The following is a 23,945-nucleotide window of genomic DNA, read 5'->3' as shown; positions in this document are numbered from 1 at the left end:
AAAGTGCCCCAATGAAAAGTCAATGGGGCAAAATCCCATAGGCTTACCATTGCAAAAATTTTGACGGGTCATAGGTCCGAGCCAGGATTTCATAGAAACATGTGGGTTACTAAATTTGAAGAGGGTGCTAGACTCTGTCAGGACGTCCCCCACAATGGGGTGTAAGGTTACCATAGCAACCATTTTGGGCACCCTAGCAACCTATACCATAGACTGCCATTATAAAATGCCCGGATGGATATCTTTGCACCACAGTGTCATAGAGACATGGGGGTGGGCTCATTTTACTCAGGCATCCAATCAGTCTCTCAGGATCCTTACAGACTTACTAAGCCACGCCCCTAGCAACCACTTTTGAGCACCCTAGCAACATAAAATACAAACAGTTATATCTCGGCATCAGAACATCATAGAGACACGGGGGTTGGACCGTTTTACTTGTGACTAGGGGTGTAACAATTGGGCACATCATTGGCCACTCCCAAGCCACGCCCCTAGCAACCAAATTTGAGCACCCTAGCAACCGAATAAACAAAGCCTTATATCTCCGCATCAGAACATCGTAGAGACACGGGGTTTGGACCGTTTTACTTGTGACTCGGAGTGTAATCACTGGGCAAATCATTGGCCACTCCCAAGCCACGCCCCTAGCAACCAAATACAGTACCCTAGCAACAGAGTAAACAAAGCCTTATATCTCCGCATCAGAACATCGTAGAGACACGGGGGTTGGACCGTTTTACTTGTGACTCGGAGTGTAATCACTGGGCACATAATTGGCCACTCCCAAGCCACGCCCCTAGCAACCAAATACAGTACCCTAGCAACAGAGTAAACAAAGCCTTATATCTCCGCATCAGAACATCGTAGAGACACGGGGGTTGGACCGTTTTACTTGTGACTCGGAGTGTAATCACTGGGCACATCATTGGCCACTCCCAAGCCACGCCCCTAGCAACCAAATACAGTACCCTAGCAACAGAGTAAACAAAGCCTTATATCTCCACATCAGAACATCGTAGAGACATGGGGGTTGGACCGTTTGACTCATGACTCGGAGGGTAATCACTAGTGGATGCCATTTTTTTCCCTAGCAACCAAATACAGTACCCTAGCAACAGAGTAAACAAAGCCTTATATCTCCGCATCAGAACATCGTAGAGACACGGGGGTTGGACCGTTTGACTAATGACTCGGAGGGTAATCACTAGTGGATGCAATTTTTTTCCCTAGTAACCAAATACAGTACCCTAGCAACAGAGTAAACAAAGCCTTATATCTCCGCATCAGAACATCGTAGAGACACGGGGGTTGGACCGTTTGACTCGTGACTCGGAGGGTAATCACTAGTGGATGCCATTTTTTTCCCTAGCAACCAAATACAGTACCCTAGCAACAGAGTAAACAAAGCCTTATATCTCCGCATCAGAACATCGTAGAGACACGGGGGTTGGACCGTTTGACTAATGACTCGGAGGGTAATCACTAGTGGATGCAATTTTTTTCCCTAGCAACCAAATACAGTACCCTAGCAACAGAGTAAACAAAGCCTTATATCTCCGCATCAGAACATCGTAGAGACACGGGGGTTGGACCGTTTGACTCGTGACTCGGAGGGTAATCACTAGTGGATGCCATTTTTTCCCTAGCAACCAAATACAGTACCCTAGCAACAGAGTAAACAAAGCCTTATATCTCCGCATCAGAACATCGTAGAGACACGGGGTTTGGACCGTTTGACTCGTGACTCGGAGTGTAATCACTAGTGGATGCCAATTTTCTCCCTAGCAACCAAATACATTACCCTAGCAACAGAGTAAACAAAGCCTTTTATCTCCACATCAGAACATCGCAGAGACACGGGGGTTGGACCGTTTGACTCGTATCTCGGAGTGTAATCACTAGTGGATGCCAATTTTTTCCCTAGCAACCAAATACAGTACCCTAGCAACAGAGTAAACAAAGCCTTATATCTCTGCATCAGAACATCGTAGAGACACGGGGGTTGGATTGTTTTACTTTTGGCTTGGAGTATAATCATAAATTGTCCCCTGAAATTTGCCACGGCAAGCACCACTCACATTTTCTTCAGGAAATGTACCTATCTAGTTATTATTATTATTCTTTTTCTGGACACTTTTTCGGCGCGTAACTCGTCCCGCACGCTTTGTCGTAGACCCATAAATTAGGGCTCAAATCGACCGGCTTATTGAGGAGAGGTGTGCTATGACTTTTATAAGCGATCGGGTGCAGGATTTCCGAAAGGGGGGCGAAAAACCACCCAAAAAATCCCATTGACTTAACATTGCGCCAAACTTTGACGAGTCATAGCTCCGCTCGAGGATTTTGTAGAAACATGTGGTTTACAACATTTGAAGAGGGTGGTAGGCTCTGTAAAAACATGGATCACAATGGGGTGTAAGTTGTACCCCTGGGGTGTAAGAGGTGCCCAAAAGTGCCCCAATGAAAAGTCAATGGGGCAAAATCCCATAGACTTACCATTGCAAAAATTTTGACGGGTCATAGGTCCGAGCCAGGATTTCATAGAAACATGTGGGTTACTAAATTTGAAGAGGGTGCTAGACTCTGTCAGGACGTCCCCCACAATGGGGTGTAAGGTTACCATAGCAACCATTTTGGGCACCCTAGCAACCTATACCATAGACTGCCATTATAAAATGCCCGGATGGATATCTTTGCACCACAGTGTCATAGAGACATGGGGGTGGGCTCATTTTACTCAGGCATCCAATCAGTCTCTCAGGATCCTTACAGACTTACTAAGCCACGCCCCTAGCAACCACTTTTGAGCACCCTAGCAACATAAAATACAAACAGTTATATCTCGGCATCAGAACATCGTAGAGACACGGGGTTTGGACCGTTTTACTTGTGACTAGGGGTGTAACAATTGGGCACATCATTGACCACTCCCAAGCCACGCCCCTAGCAACCAAATTTGAGCACCCTAGCAACCGAATAAACAAAGCCTTATATCTCCGCATCAGAACATCGTAGAGACACGGGGTTTGGACCGTTTTACTTGTGACTCGGAGTGTAATCACTGGGCACATCATTGGCCACTCCCAAGCCACGCCCCTAGCAACCAAATACAGTACCCTAGCAACAGAGTAAACAAAGCCTTATATCTCCGCATCAGAACATCGTAGAGACACGGGGTTTGGACCGTTTTACTTGTGACTCGGAGTGTAATCACTGGGCACATAATTGGCCACTCCCAAGCCACGCCCCTAGCAACCAAATACAGTACCCTAGCAACAGAGTAAACAAAGCCTTATATCTCCGCATCAGAACATCGTAGAGACACGGGGGTTGGACCGTTTTACTTGTGACTCGGAGTGTAATCACTGGGCACATCATTGGCCACTCCCAAGCCACGCCCCTAGCAACCAAATACAGTACCCTAGCAACAGAGTAAACAAAGCCTTATATCTCCACATCAGAACATCGTAGAGACACGGGGGTTGGACCGTTTGACTCATGACTCGGAGGGTAATCACTAGTGGATGCCATTTTTTTCCCTAGCAACCAAATACAGTACCCTAGCAACAGAGTAAACAAAGCCTTATATCTCCGCATCAGAACATCGTAGAGACATGGGGTTTGGACCGTTTGACTCGTGACTCGGAGGGTAATCACTAGTGGATGCCATTTTTTCCCCTAGCAACCAAATACAGTACCCTAGCAACAGAGTAAACAAAGCCTTATATCTCCGCATCAGAACATCGTAGAGACACGGGGGTTGGACCGTTTGACTAATGACTCGGAGGGTAATCACTAGTGGATGCAATTTTTTTCCCTAGCAACCAAATACAGTACCCTAGCAACAGAGTAAACAAAGCCTTATATCTCCGCATCAGAACATCGTAGAGACACGGGGGTTGGACCGTTTGACTCGTGACTCGGAGGGTAATCACTAGTGGATGCCATTTTTTCCCTAGCAACCAAATACAGTACCCTAGCAACAGAGTAAACAAAGCCTTATATCTCCGCATCAGAACATCGTAGAGACACGGGGTTTGGACCGTTTGACTCGTGACTCGGAGTGTAATCACTAGTGGATGCCAATTTTCTCCCTAGCAACCAAATACATTACCCTAGCAACAGAGTAAACAAAGCCTTTTATCTCCACATCAGAACATCGCAGAGACACGGGGGTTGGACCGTTTGACTCGTATCTTGGAGTGTAATCACTAGTGGATGCCAATTTTTTCCCTAGCAACCAAATACAGTACCCTAGCAACAGAGTAAACAAAGCCTTATATCTCTGCATCAGAACATCGTAGAGACACGGGGGTTGGATTGTTTTACTTTTGGCTTGGAGTATAATCATAAATTGTCCCCTGAAATTTGCCACGGCAAGCACCACTCACATTTTCTTCAGGAAATGTACCTATCTAGTTCTTCTTCTTCTTCTTCTTACATCCGGACACTTTTTTCGGCGCGTAACTCGTCCCGCACGGTTTGTTGTAGACCCATGAAAGAGGGCTCAAATCGACCGGTTTATTGAGGAGAGGTGTGCTATGACTTTTATAAGGGATCGGGTGCAGGATTTCCAAAAGGGGGGCTTAAAACCACCCGGAAAATCCCATTGACTTAACATTGCGCCGAACTTTGACGGGTCATAGCTCCGCTCGAGGATTTTGTAGAAACATGTGGGTAACATTATTTAAAGAGGGTGGTAGACTCTGTAAGAACATACATCACAATGGGGTATAAGTTGTACCCCTGGGGTGTAAGAGGAGCCCGAAATTTCCCATTGACTTATAACGGGGCAGGAAACACGCCCATATAAGGGAATAAAACATTTCCAGATGGGATATCTATGCATTAAAGCGTTGTAGGGACAAGGGGTGGGCTCATTTTACTCAGGCATCCAATCAGTCTCTCAGGATCATTCCAGAGTTACTAAGCCACGCCCCTAGCAACCATTTTGGGCACCCTAGCAACATCTCCCATAGACTGCCATTATAAAATGCCCAGATGGATATCTTTGCACCACAGTGTCATAGAGACATGGGGGTGGGCTCATTTTACTCAGGCATCCAATCAGTCTCTCAGGATCCTTACCTATGTATTAAGCCACGCCCCTAGCAACCACTTTTGAGCACCCTAGCAACATAAAATTCAAACAGTTATATCTCGGCATCAGAACATCGTAGAGACATGGGGGTTGGACCGTATTACTTGTGAATCAGAGTGTTATCACTTGTCACATCATTGGCCACTCCCAAGCCACGCCCCTAGCAACCAAATATGAGCACCCTAGCAACAGAGTAAAAAAAGCCTTATATCTCAGCATCAGAACAATGTAGAGACACGGGGGTTGGACCGTTTTACTCGTGACTTGGAGGGTAATCACTAGTGGATGCCAAGAGGAGTTAAGCCCCGCCCCTAGCAACCAAATATGAACACCCTAGCAACAGAGTAAACAAAGCCTTATATCTCCGCATCAGAACATCGTAGAGACATGGGGGTTGGACCGTTTGACTTGTGACTCGGCATGTAATCACTAGTGGATGCCAACTTTCCCCCTAGCAACCAAATACAGTTCCCTAGCAACAGTGTAAACAAAGCCTTATATCTCCGCAGCAGAACATCGTAGAGACACGGGGGTTGGACCGTTTTACTTGTGACTCGGCATGTAATCACTAGTGGATGCCATTTTTTTCTCTAGCAACCAAATACAATACCCTAGCAACAGCGTTAACAAAGCCTTATATCTCCGCATCAGAACATCGTAGAGACACAGGGGTTGGACCATTTTACTTGTGACTCGGCATGTAATCACTAGTGGATGCCAATTTTTTCCCTAGCAACCAAATACAGTACCCTAGCAACAGAGTAAACAAAGCCTTATATCTCCGCATCAGAACATTGTACAGACACGGGGGTTGGACCGTTTGACTCATGACTCGGAGGGTAATCCCTAGTGGATGGCAATTTTTTCCCTAGCAACCAAATACAGTACCCTAGCAACCGGATAAACAAAGCCTTATATCTCCGCATCAGAACATCGTAGAGACATGGGAGTTGGATCGTTTTACTTTTGGCTTGGAGTATAATCATATATGTTCCCCAGAATTTTGCCACGGCAAGCACCACTCACATTTTCTTCAGGAAATGTACCTATCTAGTTATTATTCTTATGTCTGCACACTTTTTCGGCGCGTAACTCGTCCCGCACACTTTGCCGTAGTCCCATGAAAGAGGGCTCAAATCGACCGTTTCTTTGAAGAGATGGTGGCTATGACTTTTATAAGCGGTCGGGTGCAGAATTTCCGAAAGGGGGGCGAAAAACCACCCGAAAAATCCCATTGACTTAACATTGCGCCCAACTTTGACGAGTCATAGCTCCGCTCGAGGATTTTGTAGAAACATGTGGGTTACAACATTTGAAGAGGGTGGTAGACTCTGTAAGAACATGGATCACAATGGGGTGTAAGTTGTACCCCTGGGGTGTAAGAGGTGCCCAAAAATGCCCAATGAAAAGTAAATGGGGCAAAATCCCATAGACTTACCATTGGAAAAATTTTGACGGGTCATAGTCCGAGCGAGGATTTCATAGAAACATGTTGGTTACTAAATTTAAAAAGGGTGCTAGACTCTGTCAGGACGTCCCCCACAATGGGGTGTAATGTTACCTTAGCAACCATTTTGGGCACCCTAGCAACCTATCCCATAGACTGCCATTATAAAATGCCAAGATGGATATCTTTGCACCACAGTCTCATAGAGACATGGGGGTGGGCTCATTTTACTTAGGCATCCAATCAGTATCTTAGGATCCTTAAAGACAAACTAAGAAACAACCCTAGCAACCACTTTTGAGCACCCTAGCAACATAAAATTCAAACAGTTATATCTCGGCATCAGAACATCGTAGAGACACGGGGGTTGGACCGTTTTACTTGTGACTAGGGGTGTAACAATTGGGAAATCATTGGCCACTCCCAAGCCACGCCCCTAGCAACCAAATCTGAGCACCCTAGCAACCGAATAAACAAAGCGGGGGTTGGACCATTTTACTCGTGACTTGGCATGTTATCAGTAGTGGATGCCAAATTTTTCCCTAGCAACCAACTACAGTACCCTAGCAACAGAGTAAACAAAGCCTTATATATCCGCCTCAGAACATCGTAGAGACATGGGGTTGGACCATTTTACTCGTGACTTGGCATGTTATCACTAGTGGATGCCAATTTTTCCCCTAGCAACCAAATACAGTACCCTAGCAACAGAGTAAACAAAGGCTTATATCTCCGCATCAGAACATCATAGAGACACGGGGGTTGGACCATTTTACTTGTGACTCGGCATGTTATCACTAGTGGATGCCAATTTTCCCCATAGCAACCAAATACAGTACCCTAGCAACAGAGTAAACAAAGCCTTCTATCTTCGCATCAGAACATCATAGAGACAGGAGGGTTGGATTGTTTTAATTGTGACTTGGAGTATAATTATATACTGTCCCCCGAAATTTGCCACGGCAAGCACCACTTCACATTTTCTTCAGGAAATGTACATATCTAGTTTTTATTTTCAGCCATATTTAAGGCTCTTGTCGTGCTTAGAATAACACAAACAACTCACAGCTGACAACACACAAAATTTTCTAAAATGTGGGGTTTCTTTTACCTACAGTCCCCGAATGGGTCAGTAACAACATAAAATAGTCCACCGATATTTACCCACTTGATGCACTTTTCCACCATGCATAGTTTTCTCGGAAGCACCATGTAGCGTTAAAAAACCGTGTGAGGGCCTTTCATTGCTGCTTGCAGCTATATTTTTCAATTGGGGTCATATTGACCCCAATTGCCCCACAGTCATTTTAAAAACCCACAAGTTGACATACCTGATGCACACAGTCAAGAAACTGTAGAAAGACCGGCGTGAATCCGCTGCTCTGGCTGGCTAGCGTTTGCGCCCCACGATGGCTAAATCGATGGCCGAACGACAACCACTCTTTCTCCACCAGCAGCCTAAAGCCATCGATTGTTCTGTAGTATGGATCAGACAGAAGCTGAACCAGGGACACCACCTGTACCCGACACAGCATTATTGGGCAGGCCAAATCCATAGCTTATGCTAATTCAGTTGCATATGATAGTACGTAAGAACAGCTATTGGTCTCTTACCTGTGTTGTGACATCCCATCCGTCTTCCAGACTAACCATGACAGAGGAACCTGTGTCCAACAACTCCACAACAAGAACAGACACCTGCAGAACCCTATGAAGCTACGGCACACAAACACAAATATTTAGAAATGTCGAAAAGTAATATTGCTAAAACAAAGGATTGCAGCATCAACCAATAGACTGGACAAAAATCCATTGATGTTGTGTCCGGATGTTTATCATAGCATCGAAGAGCAATAGCATTTCCAATTTTTAAAAAAATGGACCAAAAAGACTTTAAATGGACCAAAAAGAATATTAATATCTTCGGAAAACAAACCATACCAAATTCATCCACTCAGACTCCTCCAGGCAGCGATGAAAGGTCATGTTCGGCTCATTGTTGGGCGAGGAAGGTACACACGCTTTCATCAGCTTCTTAAAACTGTTCTTTAATTGCCGCATGTCAAAGACCTCGATGGGCACCACCTCCCATTGTTGAAAAGAGTCCTGCTTTCCACCCTGAAAACAGATACACACAGGTTTAGCTTGTGCACACTGAATTCAATACTGTAATACATAAATTGAGTCATATTCCCATTAAGGTCAACACTGTTTGAGACCGTAACCTTGAGCTGAGACTTGTCTCCAATGATGTAGAGGTATGCTTTCTGTTGCCGAAGGAAGTATGGCTCGACTGGTCCTCCGTTAGCTTGTGGTGACTCTTTCCCAGCCAGCCTGTTCCCTACATCAGGATTATATGTGCTGAGCCGCCCACTGCCGCGAATGCTGCCCCATTTTCCTGAGAGAGAGAAAGAGAGAGAGAAACGGAAGCAATACAAAACATTCACTGAAGGAGAATATATGATTGCTTCTCTGTATCAATGGTGTGTGAATTTAATCATCTATTTGAGAATTGGGGTAAGACATATCTATAATTAAACACATCACAGACCTAAGAAAAAAACAACAGAGGAACTCTCAGATTTTGGTGGCTCACATGCACAGAGAGACAATGAGATCGGCACAAATAACAAACACACCAACAACAAATGTGGTGATCAATAAATAGTTAGCACATGGAAGAGAGAATCCCAACACTACATGGACACTTAGTGATAGATGACATTCACTAGTGCCTTTGAGTTTTGATTGGTTAGATTTTGAAAGCAGGGACGGGCCTTACTGTACCTCTTGGCGAGTTGCGGGCCTTGACCGAAACTCTAGGCTGAGAGAGGGAGATGACCTTTGCCCTCTGACCCAGCGCTAAGGTCAGATGACATAAAAATGGCCATTACTTTCCATACATAAACCTGGGCCTAACTCTCATTAACACAAATAACTTCATCTAATTGAGTTGACATGGGCATCTTCAAATATGTTGCACAAGAAATAGAAAAAAGACGGTCAAGACGTGTGGAGATTGAGCATCACAACTAAAGCAAATCACTCTCACCTCCTCTACTGAAGGTTCCCAGTACATCCTCTTTAGCACCCATGACCTGTTTCATTAAAGCTCCTAGTTTAGGTTGCCTGAGCTTGTCTGATGAGTCTGAGGTCCAGAAATAACATACAAACAAACAAACACACACACACACACACACACACACACACACACACACACACACACACACACACACACACACACACACACACACACACACACACACACACACACACACACACACACACACACACACACACACACACACACACACACACACACACACACACACACACACACACACACACACAAGCACAAAGGCGAATTAGGCAGCGGATATTATAGCATATGTTAAAGTGCATCTACAGTGGCCTCAAACAGCATTTAGACACTTTAGATACGAGTTTTATTGCATTATATAACAAAATATACAACTAAGTGGCATGTGGGCAAATCCATGTAAATGTCAAGCTAACCATGAAAAAAAATGTAATTTTACCAAAGGTTTTCATCATACTGATAGCTCAGATATCAATATCCGGTGGTTTTATAGACCCATTAGAAATCTCTCTCAACTTTTTTAAAGAATTTCTTTTTATTTTATTTATGCATGATTACTGTATAGCTTTAAGATTACATGTGAGCAGCCTCTACGCTAATAGCACCTTATTCTGTTTCCCCATCTCATCCTCAGTTCCCCGAATACATCTGAGACAGACAGGCTCAGTTCCAGTTTGGTGTCTCTTCCTGATGCCCATCCTTATGCTGCCAAATCGATAACTGCCTAGCAGCAATTAACCCCTTCATTTGTGCACTTGCAGCCTTGTAAAATCTTTAATATAGTATTAACAATATTGTTTATAATATATATGTAGTATAGCATTTTGTACAGTAAATTCTATATTATAGTACTGCAACAGCACTGTAAGTTATGGCTGCCAGCAGTAACACTGTGTCTCTATCCTTATGGATTGCAGCAGTGATGTGTCAGATGAAAACTGTCCCTCCTGGCTAAGTCTAGTTCTTTCTCACAGGGTTTTGTCTCACCAAGTAGTTTTTCACCCCTTGACCACTGACCACTTTTGCCCCGCTGGCTTGCTTACTGGGAGACTGATGACATTAGCTTAACTTGGGACTTTCGTTTCTACAATACGTTAATACTGCTTTCATAATAATGGTCCAATTACAATCTTAAATACTTCGCTTCTTCACTTAGTATTATTGTTATTATATTATAAATATACATCAATCTATAAGAATAATTTTACACTCATGTACAGATGTGGCCTTTAAGAATGTGCGTTTTTCTGATGGCATTCACTAATTCGTTTCGCTGAGTGCCGCAGAACACTCAATTGTTTTGTATATTTGTTTTATATGCTATATGGATTATTACATTACATTCAAAAATAGAATTAACATGATTTTAATTTAACTTAAAAACACATCATGATTGAGAGATAACATCCATAGTGTTACAGTCGATTGCAAATGCAATGCCGGTAGATCGCACATAAGTTAACTCTTTCCCCGCCATTGACGAGATATCTCGTCAATTAAGAGAAAACGCTTCCCCGCCAATGACGAGATTTTCCGTCTTTCCGCAATACCGCTATTATCCACCAGGTGGCGCCCTTCCGCAACTTTTTAAAACCGGAAGTATTGCCCTATGGCAAGCTGCTGCATGTCCGTGTCTGTTTTAAAGATCGCTCTGAATGGGATCTCTATGAAAAGTCAGTCATAAAAATGGAATTATCTGTGCTTTTTGCTCAAAATATGGTGTTTTTGCAAAAACCTACCCATATTCAAAAGCTGATTGCAAAAGAACCACTAAAGGGAGGATGAAACAGTTTTTTTTGTTTGAAAGCAGAGGGTCTGTTCTTTCATTTGGTATATTGTATGTTTATATATTTAAAGAAGAACATTTTCTGGAAGGCATTAAACTTTGGTGAAAATCATGAAAAACGCTGGCGCTGGCTGGCAACTTTTTTTAAAAACGCTGGCGGTGAAAGAGTTAATAACTGTGTATGCTGCTCCACACCTCCACGAGCTTTGGAAAACAAAGCGCCAAATTGGCATTATGGTCTTAGAAACAAGTCTTTTTGAGTTGCTGCGCATTTCTTCTCAAGTGTGTTTTTATAAATCTTATGCCTGCCCGCTGCAGCGGAGTCGTCTAACTTCCGAAATTTGGATGCACATTCTTGCCTTCATGCAGAAGTTGATCCACACACACAGTGTATGTGCGTGCGATCGATCGATCGATCGACCGACCGACCGATCGAACAAGAGAGAGAGAGATGCTTCTGATAAAGTTGTCATTTTCTAGTTTATTGGGTTCCCACACCTTAGCTAAGTTCAAATTCAAGGACCTTTCAAGGACTTTCCAGGTCCAATACCCTCAAATTCAAGGACTAAATGTGGGGACACATTTAAAGTGAGAGCAAGGTTACATTGTGTTACCTTTTAAGATACATTGTTACAGTTCCGTTTCGAGGGTACTCGCGCTGCGTCACTGTGGTGACACTTTGGTTACACGTCCAGGGGTAAGTGCGTCTGAATGTGTATATCAAATTCAACCAATGGTGAGGTTTAACGACAAAGACAGGGTGACGCGGGAGCCATGGAGTATATTGCGATCTGAAATATTGCCAAAGACGGCAATACAGGGACGCAGGAAGTATGGCAAGGGAGACGCAGCGTCTCGTTCCCTTCACAGGGAACAACAGGTACATATAACCCGAGACGTTTTCATGTGTCAAACTATGCAAAAAATCATTTTTGTATGAATTAACATCCGCATACAGAAGATATTAACATTTAAAGTAAACAGTTTAGCATGTGAGCTTAAAAAGTCTAGAATTTTTATCATATTTTCTTACACTACACAGGGAATTATGTGAATTTTTTTTTTCAATGACCTGTATCTATGTATGTATATTTTCAAAAACTTCCCAAGACCTTGAATCCCCCCCCAGATTTACAAACTTTCCAGGATTTCAAGGACCCGTGGAAACCCCGTTTATTTCATCAAAACCGCATCTCTGCTATTCCGCTATAAGGAGTTCTCGGCATGTACTCAAGGATTTTTTGTAACTCCTCAAAAAGAATGGAGTAAGTCCTCCTTACACACATTTAAAGTGTTATTAAAAATGTAACTGTTTTGTTAAAAAGTGTTTTTTAGCAGGTAGGTCTTGTCGGCTTTATCATTTTAAAAGTAGATTGCCACACAAAAAAGGCTGGACACCCCTAATTTAATGTTTATGCTTTAAAAAAGTGCATATAGCTGCTAATTGTATTTGTTGTTTGCTGATTTCCCCAAAAAAAACTTGTTAAAATGTTTTCAGTGTGTGTATCAGTTCTTTTTGAACATTTCCATCTCAATTTAAGAAAACCATGATAATATTGATAACCGTGATAACTTTGGTCACTATAATCATGATATGAAATTTTCTAACCATCCCATCCCTACTACAGAGTGATGTGGGTTGCAAACTGAAGACCAACAGCATAATCGTCAACATCACAACAACACTCCACTGATGACTTTTTTTTAATTTGAGAAGGATTGGGCCTACTCTGTTGAAACAGAGGTCATTTGACTATTTGAAATCTGCAGGGTCTGTGCTGGGGGCTCTTTTTTATGTCAGTACAAATGTTTGCTAACTAAAAAAGGTTACAATAAGAAGTATTATAGTATGTTTTCATAAAGATAAAAAAATTAAAAAAGCTAAAAGTCTAAACTATTCAATGTTTAAATCATATTTAAATGATTAAAAGTTTTATTTCTATTTTCTATCCGGTCACTGTTTATAAGGATTTTAAAAAGTAAATATAGCTGAAAGCAGCGATGGCGGGCCCTCACACTTTTTTTATCGCTATACGGTGCCTCCAAGAAAACGATGCACGGGCAAGTGCATCAAGTGGGTAAATATCACTGGGCTATTTAATGTTGTTACTGACCAGTTTGGGTACTGTAGGTAAAACAAACCCCTTATTTTAGACAAACAGGGGCACTAGTGAGCGACTTAAGAGGCACACCTATGTGTGACCTGTTTGTCCACACGAAACAGTCAACAACTCTGATGTGTGTGCCAAATTTGAAGTTAATCTAAGCATGCCAAGAGCCTTAAATTTGCCTGAAATTATAGCAAACTTTGATGCGTTGCAATGGCAACAGGTTTGAGATGTCAAAAATACCTTTGCAATTTATCATGTCCAATGTCTCGGCATCATGTTGACCATGTTTGGTGTCAATCACATGAATCCTCTAGGAGGAGTATTTAAAAGTTCACAGCATGTAACTGTCAGCCTAAAATATGCCAGAAAATGAAAGCAAGGTTTGACACGTTGCAATGGGAACAGCATTCGAGATATCAAAAATCTGTTTTCAATTAAGCATCTCCAATGTATTAGCATCATGTTTACCACGTTGTGTGTCAATCACATTAATTCCCTAGGAGTATTTAAAAGTTCACTGTATGCAACTGTAAGGCTTAAATATGCCTTTAAAATTAAAGTAAACTTTGACGCGTTGCCATGGCAACAGTGTTCAAGATATCAAAAATCTGTTTGCAATTAAGCATCTCCAATGTATCAGCATCATGTTTACCACGTTGTGTGTCAATCGCATAAATCCTCTAGGAGGAGTATTTAAAAGTTTATCGCATCCACTTTTATGACCGAAACACTTCCTGGCGCCTGCTGGTGGCGCTATGCCCAAGACTTACAATAGGCACAACGATGCGATCGGAGTCCTTGGCCAAACATACACACCGTGTGTCATCCCAATAAGACATTTTTTGCCTTGGATATAAGACGATTCCTGTTTCTCTGATTTCGGCATAATTTGTCATGTCATTGTCATTGGCAACAGCATTTGAGATATCACAAATCCATTCGCAATTTAGCAAGTACAACGTCTCGACATCATGTTTACCACGTTTGGTGTCAATCTTGTGAATCCCCTAGAAGGAGTATGTAAAAGTTCAGGGTTTCCAAATGTCCAAAAATCTGCATAAAATCCACAATGGCCGACTTCCTGTTGGGCGGAGGTAATGACTGTAAATTTGAAAGTTGTTTGTTTTGATGAGAGCAATGTACTTACCATGTTTCAAGATTGTAGGTAAAACTAACTGCACATTTTAGATGAGCCACTACAGAGCCATGCCCGTGTCTAAGATTTATGCCCATGCTTAACGTCCGACATTGTAAAAGTTTTACACGTTGCTATGGAAACAGCATTCGAGATGTCAAAAATTCCTTCACAATTTAGCATCTACAATGTCTCTGCATCATGGACACAAGTTTTGGTGTAAATCGCATGAATCCCCTAGGAGTAGTATTTAAAAGTTCACAGCATGTAACTGTCAGCCTTAAATTTGCCTGAAAATGAAAGTAAGTTTGACATATTGCCATGGGAACAGCATTCAAGATATCAAAAATCCCTTTGCAATTTAGCATCTACCATGTCTCAGCATCATGTTGACCAATTCTGGGGTCAATCGTGTGAACAGGGTTCGTACACATTTTTACCAATACATTTCCATGACTTTTCCATGACTATTCCATTACTTTCAAGGCAAAAATCATGACCCAGAAAATTCCTTGTATACATAATAAAGAATAAAAATCCAATGAAAATTTGCCTTTTGCTTTGGTTAATACAATGGAATACAATTACAGGCTATTTGTTTTCTTACATGTACCAGTAAGATGGTTACCAGTGAGTAGGTTTACATACATACAGTAAATAAATGTGAGGCAGCATTATTAATACATTAAATGAATAAAATATCCAGTAACACTGACATCTCCTTAAAAAGACTACAGTGACGAAGACAAACTGTCTTCTGAGATATAAGATTTGAAAAATTAACTGAAGTCACAGATAAGAAAATGCCACTCGACGTTGAGGGCATATATAACAGTTAGTTTTCACCATGAGCCAAATTTTGCCAATACAAAGGCTTCATGGCCACTGACCACAATTTTTGCTCTGCTCTTGTTGTTGTTGTTTTTAACAAACAAAAAACTGGAAGCAAGCCAACTGTTCCTGCTCATGTCCACACTGAATACACTCACCATTTAATAGTAGTTCAGTAGGTCACAAAACTCACAGTTTGGATCATACAATGTTTTCCAGCTACAGATTAGATCAATTTTCAGATCTGAAAAATAGGGGCTACTGTCACTTTAAGAGCAAGTTCTGCACAGAGTCACAAAGCCTTTTTCGCAATTCTCTTCACTGACATGCAACCTATATCACTTTAAAGTTTGCTGCGGGACATTTCATGTTTTACTGAGAGGATATTAATGACTGACAGGGCGACGTTGGAGGAAATTTTGCGCAATAGATCCAGATGCTTGCTTTCAGTACAGTTCACAACTTGCCGGCTTCGTGCGAAAGTGAAACTAAACCAGAGCGCCTGTTTAATCATAAACGAGACTCAAATACCCCATGCCTGGATAACATATACCATAATTACCCAACCAAATCTGTGAGAGAATGCAAAAGCATTTAAATATATTTTGTTCTATAAGTCAAGATAGCCCGATGAGCAGGGCGGAAATGCATTTTGCTTTGGGAGCCCTGGGCCAGCATTACCTCAACGTGTCTGATCGCAAGATCGCCTCATTAAAATTAAAATTTTATATTTTACTGTACTCTTTTATATTTTACTGTACTTTAAATGTATTCTTTGGAAAATTCCATGACTTTTCCAAAACCTTCTGGGTTTATTCGTTTTCCAGCACTTATCCAGTCCTGGAAAATTAAGTTTTAAAATTTCATAACTTTTCCAGGTTTTTCAGGACCGTACGAACCCTGTATGAATCCTCTAGGGGGAGAATTTAATAGTTCACCCGCATGCAACTGTAAGGCTTAAATATGCCCTAAAAATAAAAGTAAAAGTTTGACGTGTTGCCATGGGAATCATCTGCAATGTCTCTGCATTATGTTTACCACGTTTGGTGTCAATCGCACAAATCCACTAGGAGGAGTATGTAAAAGTTCATTGCATGCAACTGTCAAAAAATCCACCTTTGTGATTCACAGACTTCCTGGCACCTGTTAGTGGCGTTATACCAGGGACTCACAATAGGCACATCGATGCGATCGGATTCTTCGGCCAAACAAACACCCCGCGTGTCATCATAATAAGACATTTTTTGCCTTAGATATTAGACACTTCCTGTTTCTCTGAATTTGCCATAAATTTGTCGCCTCACCATTGCAGCACCGTTTAAGATACCAAAATCTCTTCGCAATTTGGCAAGAGCAATGTCCTGGGCATCATGTTTACCACGTTTGGTGTCAATCGCATGAATCCCAGGGGAGGAGTATTTAAAAGTTCGCCACATGCACTTTTGAAATCATCCAAAATGGGCGACATCCTGTTGGGCGGAGCTAATAGGTTTGACTGTGAAAGTTGTTCAGGTCGATGGGATCGATGGGACGTACCAACTCTCGTACATGTTTGCCCGATTTGTGCACCAATATTTGTTGTTGCATTACAGGGGGCACTACAGAGCCCTACTGCCACACCCGTGTTCCAGCGTTTGCCCGGTCCTAATGGCCAATGACTTGAGGTCTGTGCCAAATTAACGGTGTTTTCGAGCATGTTAAGGCACCCAAAGTGCATGCCAAGAGCTTAAATATGCCTGAAAATGAAAGTAAAGTTTGACGTGTTGCCATGGGAACAGCGTTCAAGATATTAAAAATCCCTTCTCAATTTATAATCTACAATGTCTCAGCATCATGTTGACCACATTTGGTGTCAATCGCATGAAAATCCTAGGAGGAGTATTTAAAATGAACTATCAGAAAACAGGAAAGCGTTGCGTCCGGAACACAGCGAATGTTTAAACACATTAAACACACCGTTCAGTTGATACTGATGGGTATCTCCATCCGGTTTGTGACGTCATGCTGAACAGATCGTGCATCGTAGCTCCGTCGAGTTCATCATCTAAAATCCTTTTTTTTACCATCTTATTCCTATTTATATAATATAACTTATTAGTTTTACATAGGAATACTTTACCGTGACGATTATTGAGCAGTACTACCACGTGAAACTATTTATCACTAATAAACACCCAGTGTTAGCATATAGCCCGCTAGCATCCACAAACGGTGGAGGCTGAAGCTAGCATTTTCCGATCTAATGGCGGATTCATCTGATATATGCTTTTCTGACTTGTCCTCACCTGAGCGGGAAGCTGTGGAGGAGTTGTTTCCCGGTTTTAGCAGATCCAACTCGAGGTACAGCGCCCACTTCACCCTGCCTTCCGACGTCCACAAGCGATCGAGGCGCGCAACAAACAAGCATTCCACGCGATGCAGCTTCACGGACCGTGAACGACATGAAAGCGACCGGGAAGCTGTGGAGGAACCGCTGCCCGGCCTTCGCAGACTCAGCAAGCCCCACATCACCCTGGCCCCAGACGTTCGCAGGCGACCGAGGCGTGTCACAACCGAACACCCTACGCGATGCAGTTCCGGGGACTGCGTTCGGGTAAACGAAGACGCCATCGCCCAGCATGAAAGCGGTAAGATTCCGCTTGTTATTGTAACATGTACTACTTGCCACATGTATAGTTTAGCTTCTGCTGTTAGCATAGAGGGGTTTATATGCACTAAGTGTATTGAAGTATTAAGGTTAACTGAGAAGGTTGCTGAACTAGAATCGCGCATCCGAACGCTAGTTGAGGATAGCAAAACCGCTAATGTTACTGTTGCAAATAATCTATCGAGCGAAAAGACTAATGGCTCGGTTCCGACATCAGATGCTAATGTAAATATTACAAATACTGTATCGAGCGCGCATAGTGTTTATCAAAATACACATGGCTCGGTTCCGACATCAGAGTCAAGTCGGCGGTCAAACTGGGTGACTGTCAGGCGGCATAGTCATATAAGGTGTCCTTCTAAGACCCATAACGTTACAGCAATTTCTAACAGATTCGATCCCCTAAGGAGTACACCAGCTGAAACATCTTTTAAAAGTGCCCTAGTCATTGGAGATTCTATACTCAGGAACACTAACATTGAGGCACCAAACACCATAGTCGACTGTATACCGGGAGCCAGAACGTCTGACATTAGATCCAAACTTAAAGTGCTGGCTAATGCTAAGCGGAAGTTTTCTAAGATTGTTATTCACGCTGGCACGAATAACACCAGGCTCCGCCAGTCGGAAATCACCAAGGATACTATTAAGGAGATGTGTGAAATTGCAAAAACAATGTCAGACAATGTAATATGCTCTGGTCCCCTCCCCGCCTACCGGGGAGATGAAACACATAGTAGATTAGTGTCTCTCAATGGATGGATGTCAAAGTGGTGCCCTCAGCATAACGTAGGGTTTATAGACAATTGGAAGCATTTCTGGGGAAGACCATTCCTCCTAACCCGAGATGACCTTTATCCGTCATCGGAAGGAAGTGCTATACTCACTAGAAATCTGATCAATAGTCTTAATTCTGATATAGTCTGACTATCCAGGGCCCAGGTCAGGAAACAGACGGATCGGCTTAACCGTCCATCTGTTAACTGCCGTGATATGTCAAGACCACTTATAACCCAGCACTTCGAGTCAATCTTACCGAAATATCAGCACATTTCAACTGTATCTGTTCCCCTAACAAATAAATACAGGGCACCGCTTGTTACATCAGGTACAAATCTGATTAATATAAAATTAGAAAACAATACATTAACAGATAAATCTCGAATGTTAAAATTCGGCCTTCTTAACATTAGATCGCTTACCAATAAAGAACCTATTATATATATATTATATATAATTACAGACCAAAACTTAGATGTACTCTGTTTAACAGAAACCTGGCTTAAAGCAGACGACTACATTAGTTTAAATGAATCCACCCCACAAGACTATTATTATAAACACGAACCTCGATTAAAGGGGAGAGGGGGTGGTGTAGCTACAATATACAACACAATTTTTAAAGTAAACCAAAAATCTGAGCTAAAATTTAAATCATTTGAAGTACTGTTGTTAAATATGGAAATAACTGATCGTAACCACAAACAGCTTTCTTTTGCCTTAGCGACAATCTATAGACCACCGGGCCACCATGCAGATTTCCTTAATGAAATAGCAGATTTCCTATCTGAGCTTGTAGTCACTGTAGATAAAGCTCTTATTGTTGGTGATTTTAATGTCCATGTGGATAACCCAAAAGACGTATTAGGACGTGTGTTTATAGATGTTCTAAATTCTCTCAATATTAGACAAAACGTGACAGGGCCAACGCATACTCGTAAGCACACATTAGACTTAATTCTGTCACTCGGACTCAATATTAATGACGTCGAAATATCACCTCAGAGTGATGCAGTTTCTGACCATTACCTTGTGTCATACACTGTACTTCTAGATAGGATCACTCAATCCACAACATGCTACCGACTAGCCAGAACAATAATTTCCACCACTAAAGATAGCTTTATTAGCACTCTTCCAGACCTGTCCCAAATGAAACATGTAGCAGATAACTGTGACGATCTAGATATTGTAATAGAAAACCTAAACAATGTCTGTTCTAACACATTGGATGCCGTTGCTCCCATTCGAAAAAAGAGATTCAAAGAAAAACCGCCAGCTCCATGGTATGACAATCACACCGCAGCCCTTAAAAAGGCAGCTAGAAAAATGGAAAGAAATTATAGAAGCACAAAGTTAGAAGTATGGCGTGCAGCATGGAAACAGAGTGTTAAACACAACAGACAGGCTATTAAAACCGCCAGATCTACATATCTTAGCAAGCTTATAAATGAGAATCATAATAACCCTCGTTTCCTCTTTAGCACAGTTGCGAAACTGACTAGAAACAAAGAACAAACAGAAACCAATAGTAAACTTCAACACAATAGTAACGACTTCATGAACTTCTTTTCTAACAAAATTTCGGCTATTAGGGAAAACATCGTAGCTACCCAGGCAGCCACCACTCTACCCATTACTTCACTTAACACTAGACTACCATACGAACATCTTGATTCATTTAAACCTACTACAATAGATGAGCTCTCTAAACTAGTCACATCATCCAAATCATCGTCCTGTATACTAGACCCCGTTCCCACAAAACTACTTAAAGAAGTATTCCCTGTAGTGTCAACCCCAGTTCTAAATATCTTTAACTCATCCCTAGAAATAGGATACGTTCCAACAGCTTTCAAAATAGCAGCTATTAAACCGCTGATTAAAAAACCACAGCTTGACCAAGGAGAACTTAATAACTTTAGACCAATCTCAAATCTCCCTTTTCTTTCGAAAATATTAGAAAAGGTAGTGGCAAGCCAGTTACGCACATTCTTGACAAAAAATAGTACATATGAAAAGTTCCAATCAGGATTCAGGCCCCACCATAGCACAGAGACAGCGTTGCTTAGAGTTACAAATGACCTCCTATTAACATCCGATCGTGGTGAAATCTCAATTCTTATATTACTAGACCTTAGTGCAGCCTTTGACACAATAGATCACAGAATCTTACTCAAAAGACTAGAAAACTATGTTGGTATCAGTGGTCAGGCGCTAGCCTGGTTTAGGTCATATCTAACCAATCGCTATCACTTTGTTTATGTAAATGAGGAAGAGTCATATCACTCCCTGGTTAAATACGGTGTACCGCAGGGATCAGTTTTAGGTCCTATCCTGTTCTCGTTATACATGTTACCCCTAGGAGACATTATCAGGAAACATAACATAAGTTTTCACTGCTATGCGGATGATACCCAGCTTTACATCTCCTCGCATCCCAGCGAAACACACACGTTTTCTAAGCTAAAAGACTGCATTAGCGATGTTAGTGACTGGATGGCACATAACTTTCTTAAGCTCAACTCCAATAAGACAGAGGTACTTATTATTGAACCAAATCGCTACAAACATAATATGTCAGATTACAAATTGCACATAGATGGCTGTACTGTGGTGCCATCTTCCACGGTTAGGAACTTAGGTGTGATGTTCGACAGCAACTTATCCTTTGATAGTCATATCGCCAACGTCTGCCGCACAGCATTCTTCCATCTTAGAAATATCTCAAAAATACGCCATATACTGTCTACATCTGACGCAGAGAAGCTTATTCATGCTTTTATGACCTCTAGAATAGACTATTGTAACTCGCTACTCGGGGGATGCCATTCAAATCAGGTCAACAAGCTTCAGCTAGTTCAAAACGCTTCTGCAAGGGTACTTACTCGATCTAAGAAGTATGACCACATAAGCCCAATTCTGGCATCTTTACACTGGCTACCAGTTAAATATCGCATCCAATTTAAAATATCACTAATCACCTACAAAGCTTTAAATGGCTTAGCACCCTCATATCTTAGAGAATTACTATCAGAATACAATCCATCACGCACACTACGGTCGCAAAATTCTGGCCTATTGATTATCCCTAGACTATCAAAAGTGTCTAAAATGGAAGATCCTTTTCCTACTTAGCCCCTAAGCTCTGGAATGATTTACCAACCGATGTCCGAGAATCAGACACAGTCGATCATTTTAAATCTAGACTTAAAACTTTTCTCTTCAACAAAGCATTCGCATAATTTGTCTAGTAAAGGTTCTTAACTCGCAATAGTTATTTTCACGGAACAAAGCACTCACGGTCATAACACAGACCAACCAAATAAATAAATAAAAACCTTTTCTGCATGAACACTTAAAATGAATTGCATTAAATAGTTTGCCACCGTTTGCCACTGAACCTGCATTAACGACGACAGTGGGGCTTCCGGCCTTAGTCAAACGGTTTGGCACGTATGGTTGGGTTGCGATTTTGGTGCTTTCGTGTGTCTTGTGAATAGTATGCCATACAGACCCGTTTGCCACTGAACCTGCATTAACGACGACAGTGGGGCCTCCAGCCTTAGTCAAAAGGGTTGGTATGTATGGTCGGGTTGCGTTTTTCGCGCTTTCGTGTGTCTTGTGAATAGTATGCCGTACATACCCGTTTGCCACTGAACCTGCATTAACGACGACAGTGGGGCCTCCAGCCTTAGTCAAACGGGTTGGCACGTATGGTCGGGTTGCGATTTTGGCGCTATCGTAAGTCTTATGAATAGTATGCCATACAGACCCGTTTGACACTGAACCTGCATTAACGACGACAGTGGGGCCTCAAGCCTTAGTCAAACGGGTTGGTATGTATGGTCGGGTTGCGTTTTTTGCGCTTTCGTGTGTCTTGTGAATAGTATGCCATACATACCCGTTTGCCACTGAACCTGCATTAACGACGACAGTGGGGCTTCTGGCCTTAGTCAAACGGGTTAGCACGTATGGTCGGGTTGCAATGTTTTTGGCGTTTTCTCCTGGTCCTGTAAATGGTATACAATATAGACCCATTTGCCACTGAACCTGCATTAACGACGACAGTCGGGATTTAGGCCTTAGTCAAACGGGTCGTCAGGTTTCATTTTCTCTTAAAGATCGGAAGGTGACCCTTATTTACCATATATACCCTCGCATTGGGCCCCCAATTTGCTAAATCCTCAACTGTGGATAATATAATTATGCCGCAATAGTTAGTCTGTCTGGAACTAAGCTGAGGTAAACCACATCACTGTGTGACACTTCAATACATATGAACGGCCGCTACGCTAATACGATTTAGTTTTTCTCTCCCTGTCCCGTCCTCGACCCGAGGACAACGAGACAAACAGACCTAGTCCCGGTAGATGTGAAAGTCGGCACACCTCTGATCTACTGGCCGTCCTTCAACGTTATGCCCAGCTGATGCCTGACCAACGATCACCGGCAGAACCGCTTAATCTCCGCTAAATCTCCTTATCCGTTCTCCCAAGGGTTTTTCCCTCCTAGGACTTATTTTTCCTCGAATAAAAGCCCGGGGGTTTTTTTTCTCCTAGGGGTTTTTTCATCCCGGGGAGGCAGCCTTTTTTGGGCTTTACCTAGCTTCCTCTTCTATACGTTGCTTTAGTAATACGTGCACTTATAATATTGAGTCATAGCCGCAGCAAATTTAACTGCTCATGCTATCATGTATTTTGTTGTGGTATCTGTCGTTTTTCTGTGCTTTTCACTGCTTCTATTTATGTAAAGCTGCTTTGAAACAATTGACTTTTGTGAAAAGCGCTATATAAATAAAATTGAATTGAATTGAAAAAATAACATCACATGGAACTGTCAAAAAAATCCACCTTTTGTGACTGCCACACTTCCTGATGCCTGTTGTGGGGCTATACCCGAGACTCACAATAGGGACGTTGATGCCATCGGAATCCTTGGCCAAATATACACACTGCATGTCATCCCGATAAGATATTTTTGCCTTAGATATTAGACTTCTGT

At 42.1% G+C, this 23,945-nt stretch overlaps 1 protein-coding gene across 6 annotated transcripts in view; it reads right to left on the bottom strand.

Moving 5' to 3' along the window:
• sbf1 (SET binding factor 1) overlaps window positions 1-23,945 on the bottom strand; it is a 411,549-nt gene that overhangs the window by 97,039 nt on the left and 290,565 nt on the right. For all 6 annotated transcript variants that reach the window (XM_065247769.2, XM_073815717.1, XM_073815733.1 and 3 more), the window contains 4 exons: window positions 8,777-8,949; window positions 8,493-8,669; window positions 8,166-8,267; window positions 7,883-8,068 (listed from right to left, as the gene is read on the bottom strand). In XM_065247769.2, coding sequence (XP_065103841.1) covers window positions 7,883-8,068; window positions 8,166-8,267; window positions 8,493-8,669; window positions 8,777-8,949 — 638 coding nt within the window. The remainder of the gene's footprint in view (window positions 1-7,882; window positions 8,069-8,165; window positions 8,268-8,492; window positions 8,670-8,776; window positions 8,950-23,945) is intronic.

This window comes from Paramisgurnus dabryanus, chromosome 1 (genome assembly GCF_030506205.2).
Source record: "Paramisgurnus dabryanus chromosome 1, PD_genome_1.1, whole genome shotgun sequence".
Classification (NCBI taxonomy): domain Eukaryota; kingdom Metazoa; phylum Chordata; class Actinopteri; order Cypriniformes; family Cobitidae; genus Paramisgurnus; species Paramisgurnus dabryanus.
This window is presented reverse-complemented; position numbering and strand designations above follow the sequence as displayed.